Source organism: Ursus americanus, chromosome 13, assembly GCF_024610735.1.
Source record: "Ursus americanus isolate L20-20 chromosome 13, mUrsAme1.1.p, whole genome shotgun sequence".
Taxonomy (NCBI): domain Eukaryota; kingdom Metazoa; phylum Chordata; class Mammalia; order Carnivora; family Ursidae; genus Ursus; species Ursus americanus.
Window position 1 is genome coordinate 55,192,361 of NC_142139.1, and position 27,636 is coordinate 55,219,996.

The 27,636-nt window shown below is 40.6% G+C and overlaps 2 protein-coding genes across 13 annotated transcripts in view; one reads left to right on the top strand and one right to left on the bottom strand.

Annotated features, from left to right (window-relative positions):
• The window catches only part of PALLD (palladin, cytoskeletal associated protein), a 396,356-nt gene extending 379,859 nt beyond the window's left edge, over positions 1-16,497 (top strand). For 8 of the 9 annotated variants that reach the window (XM_045798682.2, XM_045798683.2, XM_045798679.2 and 5 more), the window contains 6 exons: positions 4,626-4,720; positions 6,622-6,754; positions 9,570-9,777; positions 12,342-12,507; positions 13,045-13,178; positions 14,335-16,497. In XM_045798682.2, the coding sequence (XP_045654638.2) occupies positions 4,626-4,720; positions 6,622-6,754; positions 9,570-9,777; positions 12,342-12,507; positions 13,045-13,178; positions 14,335-14,507 (909 nt within the window). In that variant the 3' untranslated portion in view covers positions 14,508-16,497. Of the gene's footprint in view, positions 1-4,625; positions 4,721-6,621; positions 6,755-9,569; positions 9,778-12,341; positions 12,508-13,044; positions 13,179-13,335; positions 13,382-14,334 lie in introns of all 9 variants that reach the window. The other variant, XM_087866573.1, reaches the window with a different exon arrangement.
• The window catches only part of CBR4 (carbonyl reductase 4), an 87,630-nt gene that overhangs the window by 2,802 nt on the left and 57,192 nt on the right, over positions 1-27,636 (bottom strand). The window contains exons 5-6 of one of the 4 annotated variants that reach the window (XM_087866576.1): positions 11,522-11,587; positions 1,576-7,701 (exon numbers count right to left, since the gene is read on the bottom strand). The exons of 1 other annotated variant lie outside the window; for it this stretch is intronic. In XM_087866576.1, the coding sequence (XP_087722702.1) occupies positions 11,538-11,587 (50 nt within the window). In that variant the 3' untranslated portion in view covers positions 1,576-7,701; positions 11,522-11,537. 2 more of the 4 variants (XM_045798690.2, XM_045798688.2) reach the window with 2 other exon arrangements.

Genomic DNA, 27,636 nt, shown 5'->3' on the forward strand with positions numbered 1-27,636 from the left:
TCCTTGGTGCCCTTTGGTTACCTTCAACTTTTTTTCACTTTTTAAATGTATTTGGTTTGAAAGGGAGACAACTACATCTATTTTTTCTGGTACACTGTAGTGTACATGATGTGAAATGACCGAGGGAAAGAGGAAAAGGCTGGAGTGGAAAAATGAGTTCAGTAATGAAACACAGACGGCAGAGCTTTCCTGAGCAGTGGAAAGTAATTACAGAGAGCAGCCAAGAGAAAGGGTGAGAACCAAGGAAAGAGAGAAGTACTAAAGTTCAGCAGAATATTTTATAGAATATTTTTCCACCTGGGTTCATCTTCTGGGAATAAGAAACACATCAGATATTGTTGGCGGCATCCAAATTCTACTTGGGACGGAACACACAGCTCTAAACACACAGTGGACACTGTGTGTCACACTCCGCGTGCTGCGACAGCAGCTCATGAGAGACCGACGCGGTCACATAGTTGAGTGAAATAATGAGTGATTATGCAGTGCTACACCAAACAGAATGCCAACATGAGAATCACAAATGCAGTTTTAGACTCTAATCCTATCTTTAAGACACAACTAAATCTAAACAGGAATGTTTTACTTTGTTTTGTTGTGTTGCTAAGTTACCCTGTGCTGCACTTGGAGCTTGGAAGGGCTGTTTTGCAACTTGATGTTTCCTCAAATTGCATTATGTATACAAGTGGCAAGCTTTTACAAAGACCTGTGTGCCACAGTTAAATTTCATAAGCTAGGAAATATAAATGTTATTTCCTTATTATATAAATAATTGGCCTTGCATGAGGCATAAATAATCTTTACAAGCTGGATGTTTAATACATAATCACATTAAAAATTCAAACTTATTACTTGTTCTATAGCTTTAAACTCTGTGGATTTGTTTGGAATAGAAAAGTAACACACAGCTGAATTAAATTTAAGTGGGTTTGCTTGTGTTTTGTTTTAGCATTAGAAGGTTTCCTGGCTCCTTTCGAACTTTAAACATTCACTTCCATTATTCCTTCATGTGTTAATAATAAAGTGGATAGCAATGAGGAAGTTAAAAGCAAAGGCAGCAGCACTGACGTGCATCAGAGCCTGGTAGTCACGATTACTGGGGTTAATTGGCGCCTTAGCACGATGAGAATTTTGTATGACCTTCATAAGTAAGACGACCAGACTTAAAAATCTGAACTTTCAATTGCGTGTATCTTTTCAAAAAGTGTTTCACTGACTTCTGGGGTTCCCCCCCCCAAAAAAAAGTCAGAATTATACAACTTGTTAGTTTGGATGCTTTCTAAATGCTCCTGGTCATTTATTGGTTAGTAATACATATTTAGCCAATATCACTGTATTATCAAACTAACAATTCTTCCTCCTTAATATCCTGCCTTTCCCTTTTATGTTCAGAATTGAAACATGTTGTAGGAGTTTAAAAGGTGGCAAATGGTGACATACTCCTGTTTCTTAAATTTGGGTAAAGATATTCTGTGGCAGTATTTGTGTATGTGGTTCTAAGCAGTAGCAGTAAAAACCTTGAAAACATTGTAGAAGTGTGTAATCTTTAGGGAGTAGTATGCCAATCTGTTGACCCTATTTTTTGGAGAGGGAAGAGGAGTCAGGGCTTTTCCTAAGCAGAGTCTAATGGTTAGAGTTGAGTAGGACATCTTTTATCTTATGCCTCAAATGCAGCCATTCCATAAATGAACACATTGAATATACCAGTGTGCCTGGCACCGTCCAAGCAATAGCATAAATTTTTCCTTTGGAGTAAATTATATCCTAATAACTAAAGAAAAGAAGAAAGAAAACCCCACTGCATATGAAAAAAACAAACTTTTTAAAACAATTCTAAGGGATACTTCATGTCCATCTGGTCATTATTATAATTATATCCATATTCAGTGCTGTAATAATTTAACATTTTGAGTGTTTACTATGTGCAAAACACAAGACTGAGTACTTTACACACTCATTTGATCTTCATAAGAACCCATGCAAGATTGATTAACTGTATGGTCCTATTTTCTAGATAAGGAAACTCAGGAGGTTAAACTACCTGACTAACGTCACTCAGTTGTAAGGGACAGGCCTGGTTTACAAACCTAGGCTGACTCCAGAGCTAAGGAGGGTCATACAAAGGAAACTAAGACTCATCCCAGCATTAAGAGCACTGAGGGGCAGGGGAGACTGTCGTTAAAAGAGGTATTTGAAAGAATCAAGAAAAGGACTTATCAAAAAAAGGACTTAAGAGCATACTCAGGCAAAGTATAACCACTTGGAGAAATTTATTGGAGCCAACCAAGGTGTCAGGACCCTTAAAAATCATCTTGGTGCATGTCTGTGCATATATAATGTCTAGTAAAACAATACCTGGGATGACTAATAGTGTTAATTTATGATATCAAGAACTATTTGATATTTTAAAGATAAAAATCATCTTAGGTTGTATCATTTAATCTTTACAACATCTGTGTGAGACAGATCTAGTGCCCTGGTTTTTACAGAAGAAGACACAAAGTCTTGAACAAATTTGGTTTTTTGCCCAAAGTCTTAGGAAAGTCAAAACTCAAATCCAGGTTAGAGAAAATTTTTTTATCTGCTTCCCCAAATTCAAGGTTAAAGGCTGAATTTAACTTACATCTTTTTCTAACCGCATAAATGATTAGTTGATGTTAACTTCCCTTGTGGATCGTCTGGGTTTTAAACCACAAGGAAAAAATCTATCCAAATTATATAAATCTATTTTAATCTATCCAGATTAAAATGAACTGCTTAAGTAGCGAAGCAAATAGTAAGGAAGCCACATCCCATATCACTGCAGTTTTGAAGCTATTTGTGTAAAGCAAAACAAAATCCCCCCTCTTTAGCCCCCAGAAGAATCAATGGATCTTACATGTTCGCTTGTTAAAGCAGCTGCCATGATGCATCAGTTGGGTAATGTTAACGGGGTCTCCTAAGTCAGTCATGTCTAGATTTTTTGTAGCAGGCATAGATTTGGGGAGGTTAGATGAAATTAATTTTCAGATTTCAGGCTAGCTTAGGGGGACTTCCAAGTGTTTGCCAAGAGCTTAGCATGAGAGAATTTACATCGTGTGGCCTGAACTTTGGAAAAAACAAGTCTAAGTTAGAAATAATCCCCCTAATAACATTACAGTTCGTGCCTCCTTGGAAATTTTCAAGAAAGGCAGTGTTTAAATATGACCTCAATAGCAAATACTGTGAATGCTAGAGGAGGTTACATATCTAATGGGATAAGACTACTTCAGTTTTGCTTCTTTACAACGTCCACTTTGTGTGGTAGTTCCTAGTTCTCCTGTCTGTATTACAGCACTGTGTTGTCTTTGCCTTTTCGGAGTGGTCAAGGCCCCAAAGAAGTCCAGGCTGGGGGGAGACTGGACAGCCCTGCTGACTGGATTCCTGCCCTTCACCGAATCCTGCCACGGGGTTTCTCTGTGTCCCCTCCACCACTGTGCTCCCTTGCCCCAGTTCACTCTCGGGTGGAACTCAGCAGTTCCTCAAAACATACAGAACACCTTTGCTTCTGTTACCTGTCTACACTGGCAACCTGGCAAAATGAGAGTCAGTGGTAAATTTGGGCTGTAAGTGCGCCTGAGGGCGGCTCATCCACTGGGAGCTCGGAATCCCTAAGTCTAATCATTAACGATCTGCTTCTCATTCTTCCCCTCTTGCTGTTCCCTCTGGCCATCGTCAGGATCTAGAAGTAGAACTGCTCACATTCTCCTGGGATGTAAGAGGAGAAAATCATCTATTTTGCTACTCTACTAGTAAGAGGAAAAAAATTAAAAGAAGGGGCTAAAATAAAAAGCCAAAGTAACAATGGTGATTTATTCATGTCCTCTGAGTCCTCTAAGTATTACTTTTGTCTATCCTATGACAGCATTTATATCAGTTTTTCAAGTTGAGAAATTTAAGAGATAAAACTTGAGAAAATCCAGCTTTTCATTAGATAGGCCTGTATCATACAACCCACATATTTTAGATATCTCACTGCTTTAAATCACGACTATGCTCATTTCATGGGAAGATGGAGACCTATAGTCATTCTACTGTCCTCGTCATCCCCCTGCGTACTTCTCACATAACGCTCCTTTCATCATGCTGGCATCTCTTCTGATATATGGTTTTTAGAAGGAATACGACTAACATTTAATATATATACATTACTAACTAAAGAGATCTGTCAGAAAACTAAAATCATCTAGTTAGATTTCAGAATTAGCTACAACCAATACTTGACCATGAAAATGGAATTTCCGCAAGACAGTTAATGTCCTCCTGCTATGTTTTATAATTCAACTTCATGTGTTAGGGAAACCATAGCAGATTATAATTAATTCAGTAAGGACTGTCATTTTAAATACCATTCTAGATAAAACAGAAAAGCTTTTTTAGTAGTTCAAAGAAAGACCTAGTCACCCAGTTCCTTAAACAAATACAGAGTTTACCAAGGAGTTTAACTTAGGGAAGGTACATTTCTGAGAGGGATTGGTGTCTTTTACTAATATGGCGTATTGGTTTGTTAAGAAATAATGTCTTACGGAGAACAGAACAGTAAACATGGTGCTTAATGGTTAGTTGTTTTGCACGGCAATCACGTCTTTTCCTGATGTCTCTGCCAGGGCCGCATCAGTTGTACTGGACGCCTAATGGTACAGGCTGTCAACCAAAGAGGTCGCAGTCCCCGCTCTCCCTCAGGCCATCCTCATGTCAGAAGGTATTTCACATGTTCTTTCCTGTAGGTGTTACTACTGTTTGTAGTTATTACTGTAAATTGAACACTATTAGAATCATGGTGTGACCACGAAACAGTGAACACAGAAGACAGAAGAATGTGAATACGGTGTATCCATTGCCTGGCTCCTTGATTATTCTACTCCGTTGCAATTCAGAAAAGGGAAAGGAACAGACAGTTGCTATCACTAATTTGTTAAATAGGGCCCAGTTTATGTATGAAGCAGTCAAGACTCAACACCTTTAAATGGCAGGCACATTAACATGAAAATACTGTTAAATGGTACACATTCAAAACCAAACTGCTCCAACCAGCAGCTGTCTAGACTAGCCGTGACAATTACTGCCACTAAATTTCTTAAAATCGGCTAGTTTGCTAATGTTCACTTTTCAGTCCCTTAGTTCGAAACAGTTTAGCTGACAGTTTTGTAGGTAAGATGTGCCCTATTCTAAATGCTCAGCAAGTACTTGCTAACAATAGAGTGTGCTTTCTATTCCTAGTCACCCTGAGCTCATGCGAGGATGTTGACGGAATAATAGTAGGCAGGGACGAGGAAAGGATAGCACTTCCTAGTAACGTATTTGCACTTAAAAAAATAGGGTAAGTCACCCAGCCTGTCATCTTGGGTTCCTATTTAGATATTTTACAGAGCCCGCTCCAGTGGCCCTGACTGTAAGCTGCGGGCCACAGATGCAAACACTGGTGGTGAAGAGAATGAATGTATATATACTAAGTTAGGCTCACAGAAGGTCAGCCAGGAACACTGAGGAAGCACCAGACGAGTGCTCTGTCTACACCTTCTGTGACTGGACGCACAGAGCCCTTTGCTCAACAATTTGGAAGACAGTTCTGATACCTAAACACATGGGGGTTTAATATCCTAACTTGTTTGGGGCCTATCTGTTCACAAGAACCTAGGCCTGTGTATATGGCTACAAACACAATGGGTTTAGTAGCATATCCGTTCGCTTGCATCGTTCTTCTGCCTTTCTTGCGTCTTCAATATATTTAAGCTTTTCCATGGATTACTGTCTCCTAGAAAAGCATTCTGCTCAGAAATTAGATCTGTACTTGGAGAACAGTAAACGATATAAAAAAGCTGGTAATTATTAGCCTGTGACACTGACCTTTCATTTGTTCTACTCTTTTTTCTAGGTAAGTGTTTTTAAACTTCCCTTCTAGTGATTAGTGACCATTTATGTTCAATACCTTCTTCCTTTCTTACATCTTCCCTGCAGTTACTTTAAATTGGTGTTGTTCTGAAAGGTTTCTCTAGCAACATACTCAAAAGCAAGAGAGATGCACAAAATCTGGGAGATTTTCACAATTTTATTTATTTTAAAGTTAAAAAATATAATTTGTTTTCCTGGTTGATATCAAAAGGAATTTTGATTAGAAAGATATAGTTTTACAAAATAATAAATTTTAATTTCCTATAAATTTCAAATCACCGTGGGAAGTTTTACTTTCTGTTGGGAAAAGATTTGGTAATAAATGAGCAACAGCTGCTGCTACTTCTCATACAGCTCTCAAAAATATTTATTTAGAAAAAAATAGGTTAATATAGAGTACTTCATTTTTTCCCATTTCCCCTTTTATGATTTGTATTAGCTTTAAGGATTAGGATAGAATTGTTTAAGTTCTGTAATTATCAGACTATTAAATTCATAATAAACTTGCAAATGAAACGAGATTTTGCTAACTTTTCTGACTTTATGTGTAAACTTTAGGAGTAGGAATCAGGTAAAGAAATTATATTATTACTCCACGTATTATTAAGAAAATCAAGAGCCTGAAAATAACTTCTGTCTTCCTCCCTCCCCCTACCCCTTTGTTCCTTCCTTTTCTTCCATCTTTGTGTTTATAATCTGTCTTGTCCTAAGGCCTCGTTCTAGATCAAGGGACAGTGGAGATGAAAATGAACCAATTCAAGAGCGATTCTTCAGACCTCACTTCCTTCAGGCTCCTGGAGATCTAACCGTTCAAGAAGGAAAACTCTGCAGAATGGATTGTAAAGTAAGAGTTTATTACTGCCTGCAAATCTCTTGCTCCCTTCCCCCTCCCCCCTTACTGCCATTTCTCTTGAGTCCCTTTTAGGGAAATTATGTAAGGTGCACACCCTTAAAATGTTTACAGCCTACAAGAAAAAAAAAAAAAGAGTGACATATACTGGATGTTTATATACTATTCTGTCATTCCTTACCTTTACTCTGAAATTTTTATTAAATGTGTTCTTTATTTAGAACTCCACATACCATACTGTACAGAGTCACTGGGAGGTTTTTTTCCCTTTAAGTTTACCATTTTGTTGAAGTGATAAATGTGTTAAATCTGTCATATCCTAATAATTAGTTTATCTTCATTCTTTTTTCATATAAATTTTGTAGCCATGTATCTACTCTTTTATTCCTCCCATTTCTAGGAGAAGTTAGAGTGACATCCTTCTCTTACCCATTTCACAGCAGGGCTGCTTACCCCAGGGCCGCTGCGTAGGCAGGTTTCATTAGGTGTGAGTTCTGAAATCGCATACAAGATTGTGTATGATACAGCTTTCATCATTTTCTCAAAGGACCTCGAGACCAGAAATGTTAATAACCACCGCTGTGAAATTTTTTTTTGATTGCTTTGGTTTTTTGCCCCATTATTTATTGATCTAAATTTTAGTTCATAAATATGGATAAGGTTTTTAAAATTTGGGCTCCCTCTGCTGGTTCTCTCTGGGATTGCACAACACAAATATAAGACGCTTGGATGATTAAATCTGGGTTTATACAAATGTATTTTTTTTTAAAAAGTACTCTTGGGGTACCTGGGTGGCTCAGTCAGTTAAGCGTCTGCCTTGGCTTGGGTCATGATCCCCAGGTCCTGGGATCCAGCCCTGCATTGGGCTTCCTGTTCAGCGGGGAGTCTGCCACTCCCTCTCCTTCTGTCCCTCACCCTGCATGTGCTCTGTCAAATAAAATCTTCAAAAGAAAAAAAAAAAAGTACTCTTAACAAAAGTATTTTTCCAGCATAATTCTTTTTACAGTATAAGCACAAAAATTGAGTTTCAGCATATGTGTATTTATTTTTGGTCTATAAAGAATCCATACAGACCACCTATAAAACAACATTTGAGTCAACAGGGGAAATTTTTAGATTATTAGATGATACCAAGGGATTATTATGTTATGTGTAAAAAGGGTCTAAAAAAAATCTACATTTTTTTAAGAAAAAAAATTATCAATATATTTACTTTTTAAGAAGAAAACAAAATCATGAAAATAAGCCTTTCACTAAAGCAACAGATAGATTTTCCCCCCAAAAAAGCCTTTTAACCCGTTAGGTACATTCCCAGAAGCTGACTACCCTTGACTTGGTACTAAGTGCTAAGGGAAAATAACGAATCCAGCTCCACCAGTAACATCTGCTCATGCCTCTCCCATTTCCATATCAGCTGAGAGCATGCTTTTGTTCAAATCATGATCTGCTTACAATGACCTTAGATTCTTTGCACAACCAGAAGGGCTGGAATTCGAATAGGGGTAGAAGACCCGGGAATTTTCCCTTTGCCTTAATGTGATTAACTCTGTCCACTGGCATAGATGCACTGGGAATTAGGTGGGTTGAGTGCGCAAAGCGCCTTGAGTGATTGTCCTACTGCGCACACCATGGCCTTGGTCAGGATCTAACCTAGCAAGATGGGAACAAGCAGTGCCACTTTACATCTAAGCCTGGGAAGGGCCTGACCAGAGGTGTGCACTCCCTCTTCCTCCACGCCGCCTCTGGTGCTCTCCAAACAGGTAAAGCAGCTTACGTGGAACGCCGGGGGACACAGACGGGAGGACAGAGAGGCTGACCCTCTCAGTAGCCAAGTTAACTACTGCTATCTTTGTTTTCCAAAATGTCTTCGTCCTTTAACCAGTATTTTAAGTTCACTTCCTTTTTCTCCCTTAAATTCTCGAAACCTTTGTTACCTGTACAGAGGGAGGCACCTTGTAGGCAGTGTAAATGAGTATCACACAGCAAGAATGGAATTTGGCAGAGCGAGGTTTTCAAAAGAATTACTTTACAGTCCCAACTGACATCTTTTTGTATGCAATTTCCCACTAGTAAATTTGGGATGGCGGTGTAAAACCAAAACAAAACAAAAGCTTTCCTTATAATGGTGCTTTTCTTCCCTTTCACAATCAAGGGCAAAACTATAAAGAGCTGACAGATGGCAGCCATCCCTACCCTTCACAGCACAATGTGTTATTAGCAATTAAATGTGCTTTTATCTGATCTCTGGTCAACACAACTGTCATGGTTTCAGGATTTTATGTTTCCATTGTGATGCTAATTTGTTGAGATGGCTTTCTGGGTAATTTCATATTGCTCTTGTTACTTAGTTTCAAGGAGTATAAAATAATAATAGCTCTTTGTGCTGATGGATGCATTAACTGATGTCTCCATAGCTATGGCAACCCTTTGATAACAAGCTTTATAGTGTATACATGTCAGCTGAGTATGTGTTCCTGTTACTGTGGTTGGACACCTTTTTCCAAAGAGCTCAGAGCCCTGTGCTGACATCATCCCAGTAAGCTTTATAACCCTGGTGAGCTAAGACAAGAACAGAAATTTTTAAAATCCCCATTTTACTTTTCTCTAGGTCGCTCTACAAGAGATGTTTAGAAGTGAGGCCATGATGGCTTAGGAAGCCATGGCGAGGTTGGGCAAAAGAGCAACATGCGCTGACACTAAAAGCCATCTCTCGTATTCCCGAAGGAAGGATTTATGGTGGTTCCTTAGCTATTCATGATTCCATTTTGTTTCAGTATTAGAGAAATTTATATGCTCCCTTCTGGTTTAGGTCAGTGGGCTACCAACGCCAGATCTAAGCTGGCAACTAGATGGAAAACCTATACGCCCCGACAGTGCTCACAAGATGCTCGTGCGCGAGAACGGGGTGCACTCTCTGATCATAGAGCCAGTCACCTCACGAGACGCCGGCATCTACACGTGTATAGCCACCAATCGAGCAGGACAAAACTCATTCAGCCTGGAGCTTGTGGTTGCTGGTAAGCAAGTCGGTCAATTTTTTTCCTCTCAGAATGAATTATCAGATTCAGAAATGTAGATTAATCCTGCATTATTAACCAATATGGAAATAAATCAAACTGCTGAGAAAATAGATTGTATCATCAAAATAGCCAATTAGGACATAAGGCTTATTAGCAAATCAGAAACATTTTTTTCAGTGTAGCCATTATTATTTATCTTTCCTGTCTCCCATTAGCCTGGCCAAGAGAGAAGAGGAGTTTAGCAGCTGTTCTGGGTTGTTCTAGTCCTCAAGCGTGTGTTGGCCTCCAGTGTTACATAGATTGGATTCTGGTGTCATGGATTCCAGAACCAAACTTGATATATAAGAATTTATGTATCACCAACTTATGCTCATGCATAAAGTTCTACCTACTTTTTAAAATAATGTGCAGTGGCATCAAAATTCAAAAATTTTAAACATTATCATCTACACCCAGTGTCATCAAATTCAGATTTGCTTTTTAATGAATTATACTGTTAGGTAAATTTCATAAAATTACATAATATTATATAAAGTCTTACTCTTAGATAAGGAAGGTTTATAATATCCTTAGGAGCTGAGCATAAGAGTCTGTTATCTGTTCTCTTTTTTAAAAGAATGTTGATTTCTCATACCCTTATTTGCAAAGTGCTTTATTGACATTATCACAGCTGGTCCTCACAAAAACCGTCACAGATAATTGGAGCAAATTTTCTTCATTTTACAGGTGTGGAAGTTAGAGTGACTTTCCCAGGGCCCTGTTTAATAAACTGAGGGTGAGGCCGGACTCACTCACATGGTCTGACGACTCCTAGTGCTCTTCCCCACACTGTGAGCCACTGAGCTCTTTCAAGAAATAGAGTAGCTGTGAGAATAAAGTCCAGAAGGTCCGGGCTAAATCCTGGCTAGTGATTCTAATAAAAGCACCAGGACATTTTTCACACACAGAGGTCAGAAATACCTAGGCTGTTGTGCTGTGTGTTAGCCATGCTTTCAAATTTTACATCAGATATTCAATATTCCTACACAACTAGGATCAATTTTATCCAGCCCTCTAAACAAACATCCCTCCTCCAACTAAAACTGTTCAGCATTCTGTTGAATGTTCCCTTGGATCCCATCTGCCCTTCAGGACTGAGACGTGAGGGTCTAAGACCCAGCATCTTGGCCTGTGCTCAGTCAGCACTTGCACTGGAAAGGTGCCAGAGGGCACAGTAATTAGACGCCTCACGTCTTTGGCATCAGTTCCGAGCCCGGCTCTTGTGGATTAGCGACATCCTTTGGCAAACAGAGGAGGTCTCTGCAGCTCAGTTCCCCCACCTGTAAAGTAGGGGCTGTAAGGCGTCAGTCTGTGTAAGGATTGTGTCCTTCTCTAAGGAACAAATTGTGTGGAGCTCTGCACCACCACTACCCTGCGCAGCAGTGCTCCAAAGTGGGGGGTGTGATGCTATGGGAGGTTGCTCTGACATTAAGGCTCATTTTATACCTTGTATGCTCTTCTCAAAGCTGGGATCCAGCAAGAATATTGAGGTCCGTTCCCACTTCCTCCGAAAGAGCCTGGGCCAGGAAATTATGTGAAATACAATAAAAGTATAACCCTCTACATCAAAGTCTTAGAGAGTCTTAGGTATTTGAAATTTTCAGGTGCAGTTTTTATCATCTTCATCTGTTTCTCCCCCGTTTTGCTTTGCTACATCTGTCACTCCAAAGGCCAGGGTGGTGGTGAAGACACGCATCCTCACCTGCATTACTGGTAGCTCAGAAGATGATGAACTTTATTCTTTCTCCGAAATTGTTTCCACCACGATCTATGAAAACAATTTCCCATCAGATGGTAATATTCAGAGGGTTATTAACAAATAGTTCTGATTTTTTCAGACTAAGTAATAAAGTTGTCTCTTTTATGGCTTCCTTCCTTCAGGGTAATAAAAAGTCATCTTTTTATAGCTTCCTTCAAAAATACAAATTGGAATTCATAATTTATAGGATGTACATCCCTAGTTTATAAGGAACAACTTAAAGCTGCCAAGTTTAGATAAAGATGTCTCCCTGCTCTTTTCCTCCTTCAAATCCTGTGGTATGTCTCACTTAAGCCAAGACTTACAAATCTTCAGAATCTCCATAGCAAACATTTCTGACAGCAAGGAGGGAGTCTTGAGTGGATCCAATTCCTGGAAATACTTGTTCTCCGCAGAGTCACTAGGTGGCAGTGGTTGGTAAAGGCTGTGCGTGCTTGGCGACATGATTAGTGAAGCCATCCCAGATGCTAGCAATGACTTAGTGTCACGCAGCCCGTCAGACAGGCATTCTGTGGAGCAGATGGCCAGTGCACTGTGTGGGCCTGTCAGACTTGAATGAATTGACGAAAAAAATGAGTGGAATGAAGCACAGGAACCTTCTTGGTAACAGAGTGATTTGGAGAGAGGACTAGCACCTCACCACCTGAAGTGAAAAATGGTATCGTGAAAGATCCATTTAAACAATGTTTCTGAAAGCTTCTGAATTCTTTATAGTGCTACCTTTGTGTATCACTGATCGATAAGTCATCTCCTGTTTCCTTAGCTAAAGAAGCACACAAACCCCCCGTGTTTATCGAGAAGCTGCAAAACACAGGAGTTGCTGATGGGTACCCAGTGCGACTGGAGTGCCGCGTTTCAGGAGTGCCACCGCCTCAGATATTTTGGAAGAAGGAAAATGAATCACTCACTCACAGCACTGACCGAGTGAGGTGAGAATACACGGTGACTTAGCTCAACCCACGTCTGGTCAATAGGCCCTAAGGGTACATAAAAAGATGCACTTTGTATACCACACGCATCTGCATAAGAGTCACGCTATTGATGATATCGAAGACAAAAATCACTCTCTACCCTCATGTATAATTAAGCTTCTGCAAGGAAGCTCTAATGGTATGTGATGAAGCACGTTCTAAGTTAATCTCATGGTGATTTTTTTTAAGTGTTCATACCTAGAAGAAAAGATGAATTTATTTGCTTCAGTGGTGATACAGAAACTATTCAGTGGGTTTTCGAAAGGCCGATCCGCCACTAGAAATTAAGTGTACGTACATTTATTCAACCTCTTGATGTCTGCTCTTCTCCCCCATTAACTTTAATGGGGCTAGCAGCCTTTCCAGAATAAGTATGACCCTATTATCCGCTACTTGCACAATTCTGTTTCTAATGATCTAATTAAAAATGATGCTTCATGTCCAAAGCCACTTTTAAAAAATTGAGAACCCTAATGACTTTATCCGTTTCTCCAGCATGCACCAGGATAATCACGGCTACATCTGCCTGCTCATTCAGGGAGCCACAAAAGAAGACGCTGGGTGGTACACGGTGTCAGCCAAGAATGAAGCCGGGATTGTGTCCTGTACTGCCAGGCTGGATGTTTACAGTGAGTGCCACTTCCTCTCATCTCTTTGCAGTTATTCATTCAATCATGCAAAAGTAGACATCTGGACAGCCAATCATATTACTTTTATATAAGCTTATAAACTACACTGTTTTATTTGCCCAGAATTTCATATTGTTCTTTCTCTTTCTATTTATAGTTTCTCAACATTAATAGTGAACTACACCAGGAGAACAAATACCCAAGTATCATTCAGGAACTTTGCATTATTAGCAAAATATGCATGTGGATTGTACGCTGGCTAGTCAGTTGTGGTTCCTTACTCAAGCATCCTTAGGAGTTAACAGTAGGCCAAGGCATAATAACCACATGTTTTTCACAGTTTCCTGTTACTGTGTTATGCAAATGACTGCCTTTTAACATTTCCTCCTGTGTTACAATCCTATCACAGTGTCTTACTGCACTCTAATTGTGTGTACCGGTGATCCTGGAATGCATCCTTTCTGTGGCTTAGCGCTTTTCTCTGTAATATACCTTAAGCAGCTCAGCAATAGGTTTGTGAGTGTTTGTGTATGTATATTTGTGTACATGCATCTTAAACTGAAAGAAACTTGTTTCTGTTGACTTCACAGGCTAGTACAGTAGCATTATGTAATCTATTGACGTAAAGAAAACCACCAGAAAAAATTAAGAACTGATTTCAAATTTTACCTCTTGTTGGATAGGAAATAATTTTGTGAGGTTCTTCAAGTATTGAGTGACCTCAGCCTTCCCTAGTGCCCACTTCTTTTCGATTGGTGCTGAAACATCCATCCCGAATACCTAACTACTATAATTATTATGACATTTGTACATTTTGTGCTGTGAAGATGTTTTTTAAAGGGGAGAGAGGTAAGAATTAGGAAGCTAAGTGACTGTTTCTCGAAGGATTTCCTGTGCTGCAGTAAGTATATACTTTAAAAAAAACTACCCCTCTTTTACTACCTAGCTGTTACATAGTCCCACTACCCTGGACAGACAGTAAATCTGCAACATAGGAGGAAAATGCAAAACTGTGCTTACCTTTTAGGATTTCTACCATGCCAAAGAGCACGTGCCTGGTATACATTAAAAGACATTCTGTAAATATTTAAGTGCTTTCCAGTGACATCTTGGGTTTTTTTTAAATCTTTTTTTTTTTTTTCCTTTTTTATTGTAGCCCAGTGGCATCAGCAGCCACAGAGCACCAAGCCAAAAAAAGTACGGCCCTCTGCCAGTCGCTATGCAGCACTTTCGGACCAGGGACTAGACATCAAAGCCGCGTTCCAACCTGAAGCCAGCCCATCTCACCTGACAGTGAATACCGGCTTGGTGGAAAGTGAGGACCTGTAATCCAACATTCTTACTGACGCTCAAACACTGAAACAGCCATTGCCTTGACCAACATATTCCTTTGTCACATTATGTAAAGGGCAAAAACATACCTTTGACTATAAGAAATAACACCAAAATAATATTTTTCTTACTTAGAGTTTAAGTAGGTGATGCTCATAGAAATGTACACATTGCACAGAAAATTTACATTCAGCATCCAACTGAAAACTTGTGGAATTTCTGTGATGAAAGCGATGTGAGATGCCAAAATGCTAATGGAAATCAGCTGTTCAAAGGTGACCAGAATTTGTTTTCTCCAAAGTGCCTTAAACACTAGCTGTAGGTGCTACACAGCATGACAGTGCGGAATGCTTAACAGGAGGCAAAATGTACCACAAATACTACTAACATGATTCTAAGTGGGCAGTGTGTTCAGACAGCTACAGTGAACCAAGTGCAATATATAGGGATGAAGAGGAAATGACAAATCCAAGTAAATGCCTTGTTTCTGCAAAAAATCATAAGGAAGGCATTGCCTTAAATTTTATTAGTATTGAGAGTTTTCTAACAAGGTTAATACCTTAGTTCTTAACCACCTTTTTCATTTATGTGTGTAGTATTTTCTTTCTTTTCATGCTACCTTGGTAGGAAGCTTACTTACAAACCATATTAAAAGGCTAATTTAAATATAAATAATATAAAGTATTCCGAGTAAAGCAGAACTGTATTACCATCCATTCCACGAAAGACATCCAGATCACCCAAATGACCAAGGCGTACAGTAGTCAGAGGAAAGAGGGGTCTGGAAGGAGTAGGAAGAATGAAGGAAAATGCTACCAGCACACTTGTATTCATTCAGATAAAAGTAGAAGGGGCAGGAGACATGGTGAAGGCCAGGCTTTTCTTTGGTTTTCCTCAAATGTAACCTAAAGTGTAGGTGAAATAACACTGCCATTCAAAAGTCAGGGGATCTAGGGTCACCTGGGAGATTGGAGCACATGTGCTATGGAAGTTTCGGTGTGTCTGAAGTCTGTGTAGTCGCTGAAGAGGTTAGGTGTGTTGAGCAAGTGGAAAATGGACCGAGACTGCAAGATTGGCATCAATGAGAAACTGCCTGTAGGAGCTAGTCTACTGGAGGGAAATGAAGACTTGGGAGAGACAAAAACAGGTTTGTGCCATAATCACTTTTTTCCAATGGCACTGTGATGTGGTGAATGGAAAATAAGAGTTCACTTCCATGCTGCCATGCAACCTTGCCTTAAGAAGGTGCTGGGTTCTGGGTAGTTTGTAAAGGCATCGCTGCAAAGACTGATTTTTGAATGCATGTGATCCGGCAACAGCTAGACTGACATGATTCTGACCAGACTTGATGGTTTTAAGTCGGAACCAATAAAATTTAAAAAGGAGAAAAAAAACAATTTGGCCAGATATTATAAAACATGAGATTTTAATGGTACTTTGCTATGAAAAGAAAACACTGTATTCCTTATGCAAAACACATATATCTTTCATTATTTATAATAAAAATGTTGAACTGTCGTAGCTCAGTTAATTCAATACGTAGTATTTTTTAAAATAATTTTATATCTGTGTACCACCCCATATATTTCATATTACTGCTTCACATGTACAGCTTTCTACTTCTTTGTAAGAACACCAACCAACCTTTAAATGACTAATAGGCTTGATCACTGGGTGGCAGATGTTCTTTGCAGAGTGGTGCAAGTTTCTTTGACCACACTTATATGCATTGCTAATATGGGATTTACGATACCATACAAAGTCTTTCATGGACCTATCTATCTATATCGTAGAATTATGACAATGTCATATCTTACTTGCCAAATTTTTCTGAACGTGACTGTTTGCTGATTTGCTGGGTTTGGGATTAAGTAGCATTATTTGCCACCTCTTATGTTGTATTTATAAAAAAGTACTATCATACTACTTTTTGGATTGTTGTGCTGGTGTAATGTGGATTTAACATCAATAAATATTTAAGAAATAATAGTTGCAATTTTGTGAAGCAAAATATTCCACTGTTTTAGTTTTTGACTGCTGCTGTCATAAATTAGTACAAACTTAGAAGCTTACCATTTATTAGCTCACAGTCCTACAGGTCAGAAGGGCTGGGTTCTGTGCTCAAGAGCCTTACAAGGCAAACTAACATCGGCACATCCACTGGACTACAGTCTCATCTGGGGCTCGTCCAAGTTCAAGTAGTTGTGACAAAATTTATTTCCTTGCAGTTGTAGGATAGAGGCCTCAATGTAATCTGTCAGCTAGGGGCTGCTCTCAACTCCTACAGGCCACCTGCATTCCTTGCCATGTCGTCCCCTATGTCTTCAAAACTGGCAAAGAGAATCTCCCTCAGAATGGATCCCTCTCATGCCTTGATCTTGTCAGAAGTCCAGCCCCTCTAAGGGATCACCTGATTAAGTCAAGACCAAGTGAATACCCCTGTTTCTTAAAATCACCTGATTTTTTCTTTAATCTAATTAAAATCCCTCCAAAGCAACACCTAAATCTGGTTGGATAACTGAGAGAAGGTGTGTGTACACCAGGTGGTAGGAATATTGGGAGCCATCTTAGAATTCTGCCTATATGCATGGAAATAATGTTGCTTCCTGTGATGCCCCATGGGGAAAGTATTCTGTGACCACAAACCATATGCCCTCTCTTGGCATCTATGAAATTAAATCGAGAGGGTTCTGGTTCAAGATGGGTGACACAGGATCCTGAACACACCTTCTCCCACAGACACATCAAATCAACAACATACATAACAATTTCTTCTGAAAGAAACCCCAAAACTAGCTGACTGCTACACAACAGGCAAACGAGACAACCCACATCAAAACAGAAGAGGCTGTAACATAATCTTGCCATAAACCCCACCCCTGGTGCAGCAACCTACAATCAGGATGGAACTCAAAATCCCGGGCTTCAGCCTCAGGACTAAAGGATTTGAACCTCACATGAGCACCGCAACTTTTAAGACCTGCACCTGAGAGACAAGGCCCACAAAACCTCTAGCTTCACAAGCCAACGGGGCTTACATCCACAAGACCCACAAGGCGATAGCAATCTGACAAATAGTTCTTAGAAGGCTTCCACGGGGTTGCCCACCCTAGGGACCAGTCTTTCTGCAAAAGAAGCCTCTTTGCTTATCTTAATGCTTCAGCCTGAGGGGTAGACACCTAATTTAACAACCATCTAGGGGTATACTGAAATATTCCCCAAAGACAGAGGCTGGTGAGTACCAACATCTCTGTGCTCACCCCCTGCCTCGCTCCTGGTCACCAGTATCTCCCAGAGAGAAGCTTGTGCAAATGGCTGGCACCCTGGTTTCTTGCTGCTGCCGCCCAGGAGACCCCCTTGATTGCCTGGCTGTGGTGGCCGGTGCCAAGGCACCCACCGGAGCAGAGAAACAGTTCTTAACCACCTACTGCCCAAGGGCAGAGCAGGGGCAGAATGAAACAGTCTTTCTATGAGAGAGGACTGTTTGCTTATCTTTACAGCTACAGCCCGAGGGGCAGGCTTCTAATGAAACACACATCTAAGGGCCAACTCTAATCCTCTCCAGAGACCTCCAAGGCCAGTCACTATCTTCATACTCTCCCTCTGCCTCACTTCAAGTTGCTGGTATCTCTCCAAAAGGAGCTTGTGCACATCAGTCTGATGCCCTGGTTTTTGCAGCTGCTGCCCAGCGAACACCCCTTGACAGCCTGCCTCTGGTGGCCAGAGGATTTATGTTCATGAGTCCCATAAGACTGTAATGGAGAAACAGTTCTTAACCAGCTAGTCCACCCCCACCCCACCCCCACCAAAGACACAACAGAGAGCAGACTGAAACGCACTGCCAATCTCTCTGTGAAAGAGGACAATTAGCCTGTCTTCATAGCTATGCCCTGAGGGGAGGTGTGTAATTAAATACACTTCTAGGGGCTAACTACAATCCCCTCCAGACACGGGGAAGACCATCAGGCACTGCACCATCTTCAAGCTCTCCCTCTGCCCCACATCAGTTCACTGGTATTTCCAAGACAGGAGCTTATATCTACATCTGGTGCCCCTGCTTTCCTGGCTTCTTTCCAGAGGCCACATCCCTTGACAGCCTGGCCCTGGTGACCAGCAGGGCTTGTGCTCATGGGCTCAACAGAATGGTAGCAAACAAGGAAATAGCTCTTAACTGGCTATAACCCCAGGATTCAGTGCAGAGGCAGCAGAGACGCCCTACTCCCAGTCTTCCCCTGGAAGAGGTATATTTGCATACTTTAAATGTTGCTAAGAATCTGGTTTCCAAACAGCCTGAATCTAGGTCCTGAGTGAGGTTCTCCAGTTGGCATAATGACAGGTCTTGGCACAGCCTCATCTACTAGGAACCACTAGGATGAAGTACGCTGCTTGGACAATAACAAAAGTTTGAGCGAGAGCTGCGTTGGACAATAAAATTCATCTACACAAGACCACTCCTTCAAGACTGGGATAGGTGGCTATTTTATCCAGTGCATAAAAACCAACAGAATGTCAAGGAAAATGAGTAAACACAGAAATACATTCTAAAGAAAAGAACAAGAGAAAACATCAGAAAAAAGACCTTAATGTAATGGAAATAAGTGACTGACTTATTAAGAGTTCAAAATAGCGTTCATAAAGATGCCCAACAAGCTCAAGAAAAGAACAAATGAACAAAGAGCGAACTTCAACAAAGAGAAAGAAAATATAAGTCAATACCAAATGGAAGTTGAAGAATACAACAACTGAACTGAAAAATACAACAGAGAGGCTCAACAGCAGACTAGAGGGAAAAAATTAGAGAAGATGATGGGGAAAAAAGACTAGATGAAGAAAAAAGGATCAGTGAACTTGAGGTTAGAGCACAGGAACTCATTCAATCATAGCAGCAAAAAGAAAAATGAAGAGAGTGAAGACAGCTTAGGGAACTTGTGAGACAACATCAAGCTGATCAACATTTGCAGTATAGGAGTCTCAGGAAAAAAGAGAAAGAGGCAGAAAATTCATTTCAAGACCTAAGGGCTGAAAACTTCCCTAGCCTGGGGAGGGAAACAGATGTCCAATCCAAGAAGCCCACAGAGTTCCAAAAAAGATGAACTCAAAGAGACCCACACCAAAACACATTATAACTAAAGTGTCATAACTTAAAGACAAAGCAAAAAATCTTAAAAGCAGCAGGAGGGGAAAAAAATACTTGTTTACACACAAGAGAATCCCCCATAAGACTATCAGATTTTTCAGTAAAAACTTTGCAGGCCAGAGGACCTGGCATGATACACTCAACGTGTTGAAAGAAAAAAAAAGTCTGATCAAGACCACACTACCCAGTTACCACTCAGAACTGAAGAAAAAAGAGTTTTCCAGACAAAAGTTAAAGTTTGTCACCATTAAACCAACCTTACAAGAAATGTTAAAGGAACTTTCTAAGGTGAAAAGAAAGGGCACTAATTAGTTGCAGGAAAACAAAAGAAAGTATGAATCTCACTGGCAGAGGTTAATATATAGTAAAGGTAATAGATTAATCATCTATATTGCTAGAATGGAGGTTAAAAGACAAAAGGAATAAAGTAACTATAACAACAATAATCAGTTAAGGGACACACAAGACAAAAAGCTGTAAACTGTGACATGAAAAACATAAAATGGAAGAGTAAAAAAGTAAACTTTGGAATGTGTGCAAATTTAAGTGATTATCCACTTAAAATAGACTTATCAACATGTTTTATGTAAGCCTTATGGTACCCACGAAGCAGAAACCAACAGCAGACACGCAAAAGCTAAAGGAATCTAAACATACGCCTACAGAAAATCACCAAATCACAAAGGAAAAGATCAAGAGAAAGGAAAAAGAATTACTAAACAACTAGAACAAATTAACGAAATGACAATCAGTGCATACCTATCAATAAATACTTCAAATGAAAAGGGACTAAATTATCTAATAAAAAGACACAGAGTGGCTGAACAGATAAAAACCAAGACCTATCTGTATGCTTCCTACAAGAGACTCACTTCAGATATAAAAACAGACACAGACTGAGAGTGAAGGGATAGAAAAAGATATTCCATGAAAATGGAAACCAAAGGAAAGGTGGGGTAGATAAAGTCTTTTCTTCTAAGTTAAGACATTAATGAGACAAAGAAGGTCCTTATAAATAATAAAGGGGTCAATCTAACAAGGGGATATAATATTTGCAAATATTTATGCACCTAACATAGGAGCACCCAACAATATAAAGCAAATATTAATGCAAATATAAAGCAAATATTAGATCTAAAGGGAGAAATATATAGCAATATACTAATAGCAAAGGACTTAATATCCCACTTTCCTCAATGGATAGATCTAGACAGAAAATTAGGGAGGAATTAAGATGGCGGAGGAGTAGGGGACGCCTTTTTCAGCCGGTCCCCTGAGTCGAGCTGGATAGGTACCAGACCAGCCTGAACAACCACGGAACCAGCCTGAGACGCAGGAAGATGCATCTGGGTCTCTACAAATGAACATCTCCAGCGCTGAGTATTGAGGTACGAAGCAGGGAGCCGTGAAACCGCGCACAGATATTGGAAGATAAACGGAAGGGGGAGGGAGCCGCCGCGTTCGGGTGCCAGGAAGCGGCAGCCACCTGCATGGGGGAGCAGGCGGACTCACGGACGGCACCAGCGAGAGAGCGAGACCGGTGAGCACTGGTGAGCCGGGTGCGCGCGCCACCAGGCATCTCCCGGAACCCCGGAATCCCGGTGCGCTCACGGGATCCAGACTGAGACCGGGAGCTCCCAGAGCGCGCGCGGGGCGGCTGGCGGCTGGCGGCGTTAGAAACACAAAGCACAGAGACACGCCGGCCCTGGAAGTGAGGGCTGGGACACCGGGTGTGGGGCGCACATCCCGGACGCTGCAGGGTTGAGCAGCACCAACAGAAACAGAGTTAAAGTGGCCAGAACATCAGTGGAGAACGGGCCGCAATCCCTCTGTTCTGTGACAGAGGCTGAAATTCGGCCGCTGCCGCTCTGACTCTCAGAAGAGGCACAGCAAACCGCCAGGGAAAGCCGCCAGAGAACAAAAGTCTGGAAATACCGGCTCAGGGAGTGCCCATCCCCATCCCCCCTCGCAGGGGACACGGAGACTCTACCCAAACAGGGTTGCCTGAGTATCGGCGCGGCAGGCCCCTCCCCCAGAACACAGAAGGCAGGCTGAAAAATCAAGAAGCCCACAACCCGGGCGCCTGGGTGGCGCAGTCATTGAGCGCCTGTCTTCGGCTTAGGGCGTGATCCCGGCGTTCCAGAAAGGAGTCCCTCATCGGGCTCCTCCGCTGGGAGCCTGCTTCTTCCTCTCCCACTCCCCTGCTTCTGTTCCCGTTTTTGCTGACTCTCTCTCTCTCTCAGATAAATAAATAAATAAATAAATAAATAAATAAATAAAATCTTTAAAGAAGAAGCCCACATCCCTAAGGTCCCTATAAAACAAGGGGCACGGCCTGGGACCCAGTCAATAATTTGGGCTCTGGACAACCCCACAACCTCTCCTCATCAGAATGACAAGAAGGAGAAGCCCCCCCGAGCAAAGAAAAGACAGTGAGTCTGTGGCCTCTGCCACAGAAATAATGGATATGGATGTAACCAAATTATCAGAAATGGAATTCAGAGTAACGATGGTCAAAATGATGAGTAGAAATGAAAAAAGTATTAACGAAAAGGTTACTGAGAATATAGAATCCCTAAGGACAGAAATGAGAGCGAATTTGACAGAAATTAAAAATTCTATGAGCCAAATGCAGGCAAAACTAGAGGTTCTGACGGCCAGGGTCACCGAAGCAGAGGAAAGGGTTAGTGAATTGGAGGATGGGTTAATAGAGGAAAAAATGAAAATAGAAGATGGTCTTAAAAAAATCCACGCCCACGAATGTAGGTTACGGGAGATTACTGACTCAATGAAACGATCCAATGTTAGAATCATCGGCATCCCCAAGGGGGTGGAGAAAAACAGAGGTCTAGAAGAGATATTTGAACAAGTTGTAGCTGAAAACTTCCCTAATCTAACAAGGGAAACAAACATTCGTGTCCAAGAGGCAGAGAGGACCCCTCCCAAGCTCAACCACGACAAACCTACGCCACGTCACGTCATAGTGCAATTCGCAAATATTAGATCCAAGGATACAGTATTGAAAGCGGCCAGGGCAAAGAAATTTCTCACGTACCAAGGCAAAGGCATCAGAATTACGTCAGACCTGTCTACACAGACCTGGAATGAGAGAAAGGGTTGGGGGAGCATTTTTAAAGCTCTTTCAGAGAAAAACATGCAGCCAAGGATCCCTTATCCAGCAAGGCTATCATTCAGAATTGATGGAGAAATAAAGACATTTCAGAATCGCCAGTCATTAACCAATTTCGTAACCACGAAACCAGCCCTACAGGAGATATTACGGGGGGTTCTATAAAAGTAAAAAGGCCCCAAGAGTGATACAGAACAGAAAGTCACAGCCAATACAAACAAAGACTTTACTGGCAACATGGCATCATTAAAATCATATCTCTCAGTACTCAGTCTTAATGTTAATGGCTTAAATGCTCCCATAAACACCACAGGGTTGCAGATTGGATAAAAAGAAATGACCCATCCATTTGCTGTCTACAAGAGACTCATTTCGAACCCAAAGATGCATTCAGACTGAGAGTAAGGGGATGGAGTACCATCTTTCACGCAAATGGACCTCAAAAGAAAGCTGGGGTAGCAATTCTCATATCAGATAAATTGGATTTTAAACTAGAGACTATAGTTAGAGACGCAGAAGGGCACTATATTATTCTTAAAGGAAGTATTCAACAAGTGGATATGACAATTCTAAATATATATGCCCCCAACAGGGGAGCAGCAAGATACACAAGCCAACTCTTAACCAGAATAAAGAGACATATAGATAAAAATACATTAATAGTAGGGGACCTCAACACTCCACTCTCAGAAATAGACAGAACACCCTGGCAAAAACTAAGCAAATAATCAAAGGCTTTGAATGCCATACTTGACGAGTTGGACCTCATAGATATATACAGAACACTACACCCCAGAACCAAAGAATACTCATTCTATTCTAATACCCATGGAACATTCTCAAGAATAGACCATGTTCTGGGACACAAAACAGGTCTCAACCGATACCAAAAGATTGAAATTATCCCCTGCATATTCTCAGACCACAACGCTCTGAAATTGGAACTCAACCACAAGGAAAAATTTGGAAGAAACTCAAACACTTGGAGACTAAGAACCATCCTGCTCAGGAATGACTCGATAAACCAGGAAATCAAAAATCAAATTAAACAATTTATGGAGACCAATGAGAATGAAAATACAACAGTCCAAAACCTATGGGATACTGCAAAGGCGGTCCTAAGGGGGAAATACATAGCCATCCAAGCCTCACTCAAAAGAACAGAAAAATCTAAAATGCAGTTTTTATATTCTCACCTCAAGAAGCTGGAACAGCAACAGAGGGACAGGCCTAATCCACGCACGAGGAAGCAGTTGACCAAAATTAGAGCAGAAATCAATCAATCAGAAACCAGAAGTACAGTAGAGCAGATCAACAGGACTAGAAGCTGGTTCTTTGAGAAAATCAATAAAATTGACAGACCACTGGCAAGACTTATCCAAAAGAAAAAAGAAAGGACCCAGATTATTAAAATTATGAATGAAAAAGGAGAGGTCATGACCAACACCATTGAAATTGGAAGGATTATTAGAAATTTTTATCAGCAGCTATATGCCAATAAACTAAGCAATCTGGAAGAGATGGAATCCTTCCTGGAAACCTATAAACTACCAAGATTGAAACAGGAAGAAATTGATTTCTTAAACAGGCCAATTAATTATGAAGAAATTGAGTCAGTGATAAACAACCTTCCAAATAACAAAACTCCAGGCCCGGACGGTTTTCCTGGGGAATTCTACCAAACATCCAAAGAAGAAATAATACCTATTCTCCTAAAGCTATTTCAAAAAATAGAAACAGAAGGAAAGCTACCAAACTCATTCTATGAGGCCAATATTACCTTGATCCCCAAACCAGGCAAAGACCCCTCAAAAAGGAGAATTACAGACCGATTTCCCTAATGACTATGGACGCCAAAATCCTCAACAAGATACTTGCTAATAGAATCCAACAGTACATTAAAAGGATTATCCATCACGATCAAGCGGGATTCATACCTGGGATGCAAGCGTGGTTCACAATTCGCAAATCAATCAGCGTGATACATCATATCAACAAGAAAAGACTCAGGAACCATATGATCCTCTCAATTGATGCAGAAAAAGCATTTGACAAAATACAGCATCCTTTCCTGATTAAAACCCTTCATTGTGTAGGAATAGAGGGTACATTTCTCAATCTCATAAAAGCCATCTATGAAAAGCCTACTGCAAATATTATTCTCAATGGGGAAAAGCTGGAAGCCTTTCCCTTAAGATCAGGAACTCGACAAGGATGCCCACTCTCGCCACTATTATTCAACATAGTACTAGAAGTCCTTGCAACAGCAATCAGACGACAAAAAGGGATCAAAGGTATTCAAATCGGCAAAGAAGAAGTCAAAATGTCTCTCTTCGCAGATGACATGATACTCTATATGGAAAACCCAAAAGAAGCCACTCCCAAACTATTAGAAGTTATAGAGCAATTCAGTAACGTGGCGGGATACAAAATCAATGCTCAGAAATCAGTTGCATTTCTTTTTTTTTTTTTTTTTTTTTTTTTTATTTAAAGATTTTATTTATTTATTTGACAGAGAGAGACAGCCAGTGAGAGAGGGAACACAAGCAGGGGGAGTGGGAGAGGAAGAAGCAGGCTCCCAGCGGAGGAGCCTGATGTGGGGCTCGATCCCAGAACGCCAGGATCACGCCCTGAGCTGAAGGCAGACGCTTAACGACTGCGCCACCCAGGCGCCCCATCAGTTGCATTTCTATACACGAATAACGAGACCGAGGAAAGAGAAATTAGGGAATCCATCCCATTTACAATAGCACCAAAAACCATACGTTACCTTGGAATTAACTTAACCAGAGACGTAAAGGACCTATATTCTAGAAACTATAAATCACTCTTGAAAGACACTGAGGAAGACATAAAAAGATGGAAAGATATTCCATGCTCATGGATCGGAAGAATTAACATAGTTAAAATGTCCATGCTACCCAGAGCAATCTACACTTTCAATGCTATCCCGATCAAAATACCGAGGACATTTTTCAAAGAACTGGAACAAATAGTCCTTAAATTTGTATGGAAACAGAAAAGGCCCCAAATCTCCAAGGAACTGTTGAAAAGGAAAAACAAAGCTGGGGGCATCACAATGCCGGATTTCGAGCTGTACTACAAAGCTGTGATCACAAAGACAGCATGGTACTGGCACAAAAACAGACACATGGACCAATGGAACAGAATAGAGAACCCAGAAATGGACCCTCGGCTCTTTGGGCAACTAATATTTGATAAAGCAGGAAAAAACATCCGGTGGGAAAAAGACAGTCTCTTCAATAAATGGTGCTGGGAAAATTGGACAGCTACATGCAAAAGAATGAAACTTGACCACTATCTCACACCATACACAAAAATAAACTCCAAATGGATGAAAGACCTCGATGTGAGAAAGGAATCCATCAACATTCTAGAGGAGAACATAGGCAGCAACCTCTACGACATCGGCCAAAGCAACCTTTTTCATGATACATCCCCAAAGGCAAGAGAAACAAAAGACAAAATGAATTTATGGGACTTCATCAAGATTAAAAGTTTCTGCACAGCCAAGGAAACAATCAGAAAAACTAAGAGGCAGCCCACGGAATGGGAGAATATATTTGCAAATGACACTACAGATAAAGGACTGGTATCCAAGATCTACAAAGAACTTCTCAAACTCAATACACGAGAAACAAATAAATCAAAAAATGGGCAGAAGATATGAACAGACACTTTTCCAATGAAGACATACAAATGGCTAACAGACACATGAAAAAAATGTTCAAAATCATTAGCCATCAAGGAAATTCAAATCAAAACCACACTGAGATACCACCTTACGCCAGTTAGAATGGCAAAAATAGACAAGGCAAGAAACAACAATTGTTGGAGAGGATGTGGAGAAAGGGGATCCCTCCTACATTGTTGGTGGGAATGCAAGTTGGTACAGCCACTCTGGAAAACAGTGTGGAGGTCCCTTAAAAAGTTAAAAATTGAGCTACCCTATGATCCAGCCATTGCACTACTGGGTGTTTACTCCAAAGATACAGACATAGTGAGGAAAAGGGCCATATGCACCCCAATGTTCATAGCAGCAATGTCCACAATAGCTAAATCATGGAAGGAGCCGAGATGCCCTTCAACAGATGACTGGACTAAGAAGTTGTGGTCCATATATACAATGGAATATTACTCAGCTATCAGAAAGAACGAGTTCTCAACATTTGCTGCAACATGGACGGCACTGGAGGAGATAATGCGAAGTGAAATAAGTCAAGCAGAGAAAGACAACTATCATATGATTTCTCTCATCTATGGAACATAAGAACTAGGAAGATCGGTAGGGGAAGAAAGGGATAAAGAAAGGGGGGGTAATCAGAAGGGGGAATGAAACATGAGAGACTATGGACTATGAGAAACAAACTGAGGGCCTCAGAGGGGAGGGGGGTGGGGGAATGGGATAGACCCATGATGGGTAGTAGGGAGGGCATGTATTGCATGGTGCACTGGGTGTTATACGCAACTAATGAATCATCGAGCCTTACATCGGAAACTGGGGATGTACTGTATGGTGACTAACATAATAAAAAATCATTAAAAAGCAAAAAAAAAAAAAAAAAAAAAGATCTAGACAGAAAATTAATGAGGAAACAGTGGCCCTAAACAATACATTAGACGAGATGGACTTAACAGACATATATACAGAACATTCTATCCAAAAGTAATAACATATTCTCCTCAAGTACACATGGAACATACTCCAAAGCACATCACAGGTTAGGCCACAAAACAAGTCTTAACAGATTTAAGAAGATTAAAACCATATTAAGCATCTTTTCTGACCACAACAGTAAGAAACTAGAAATCAATTACAAAAGGAAACTGGAAAATTC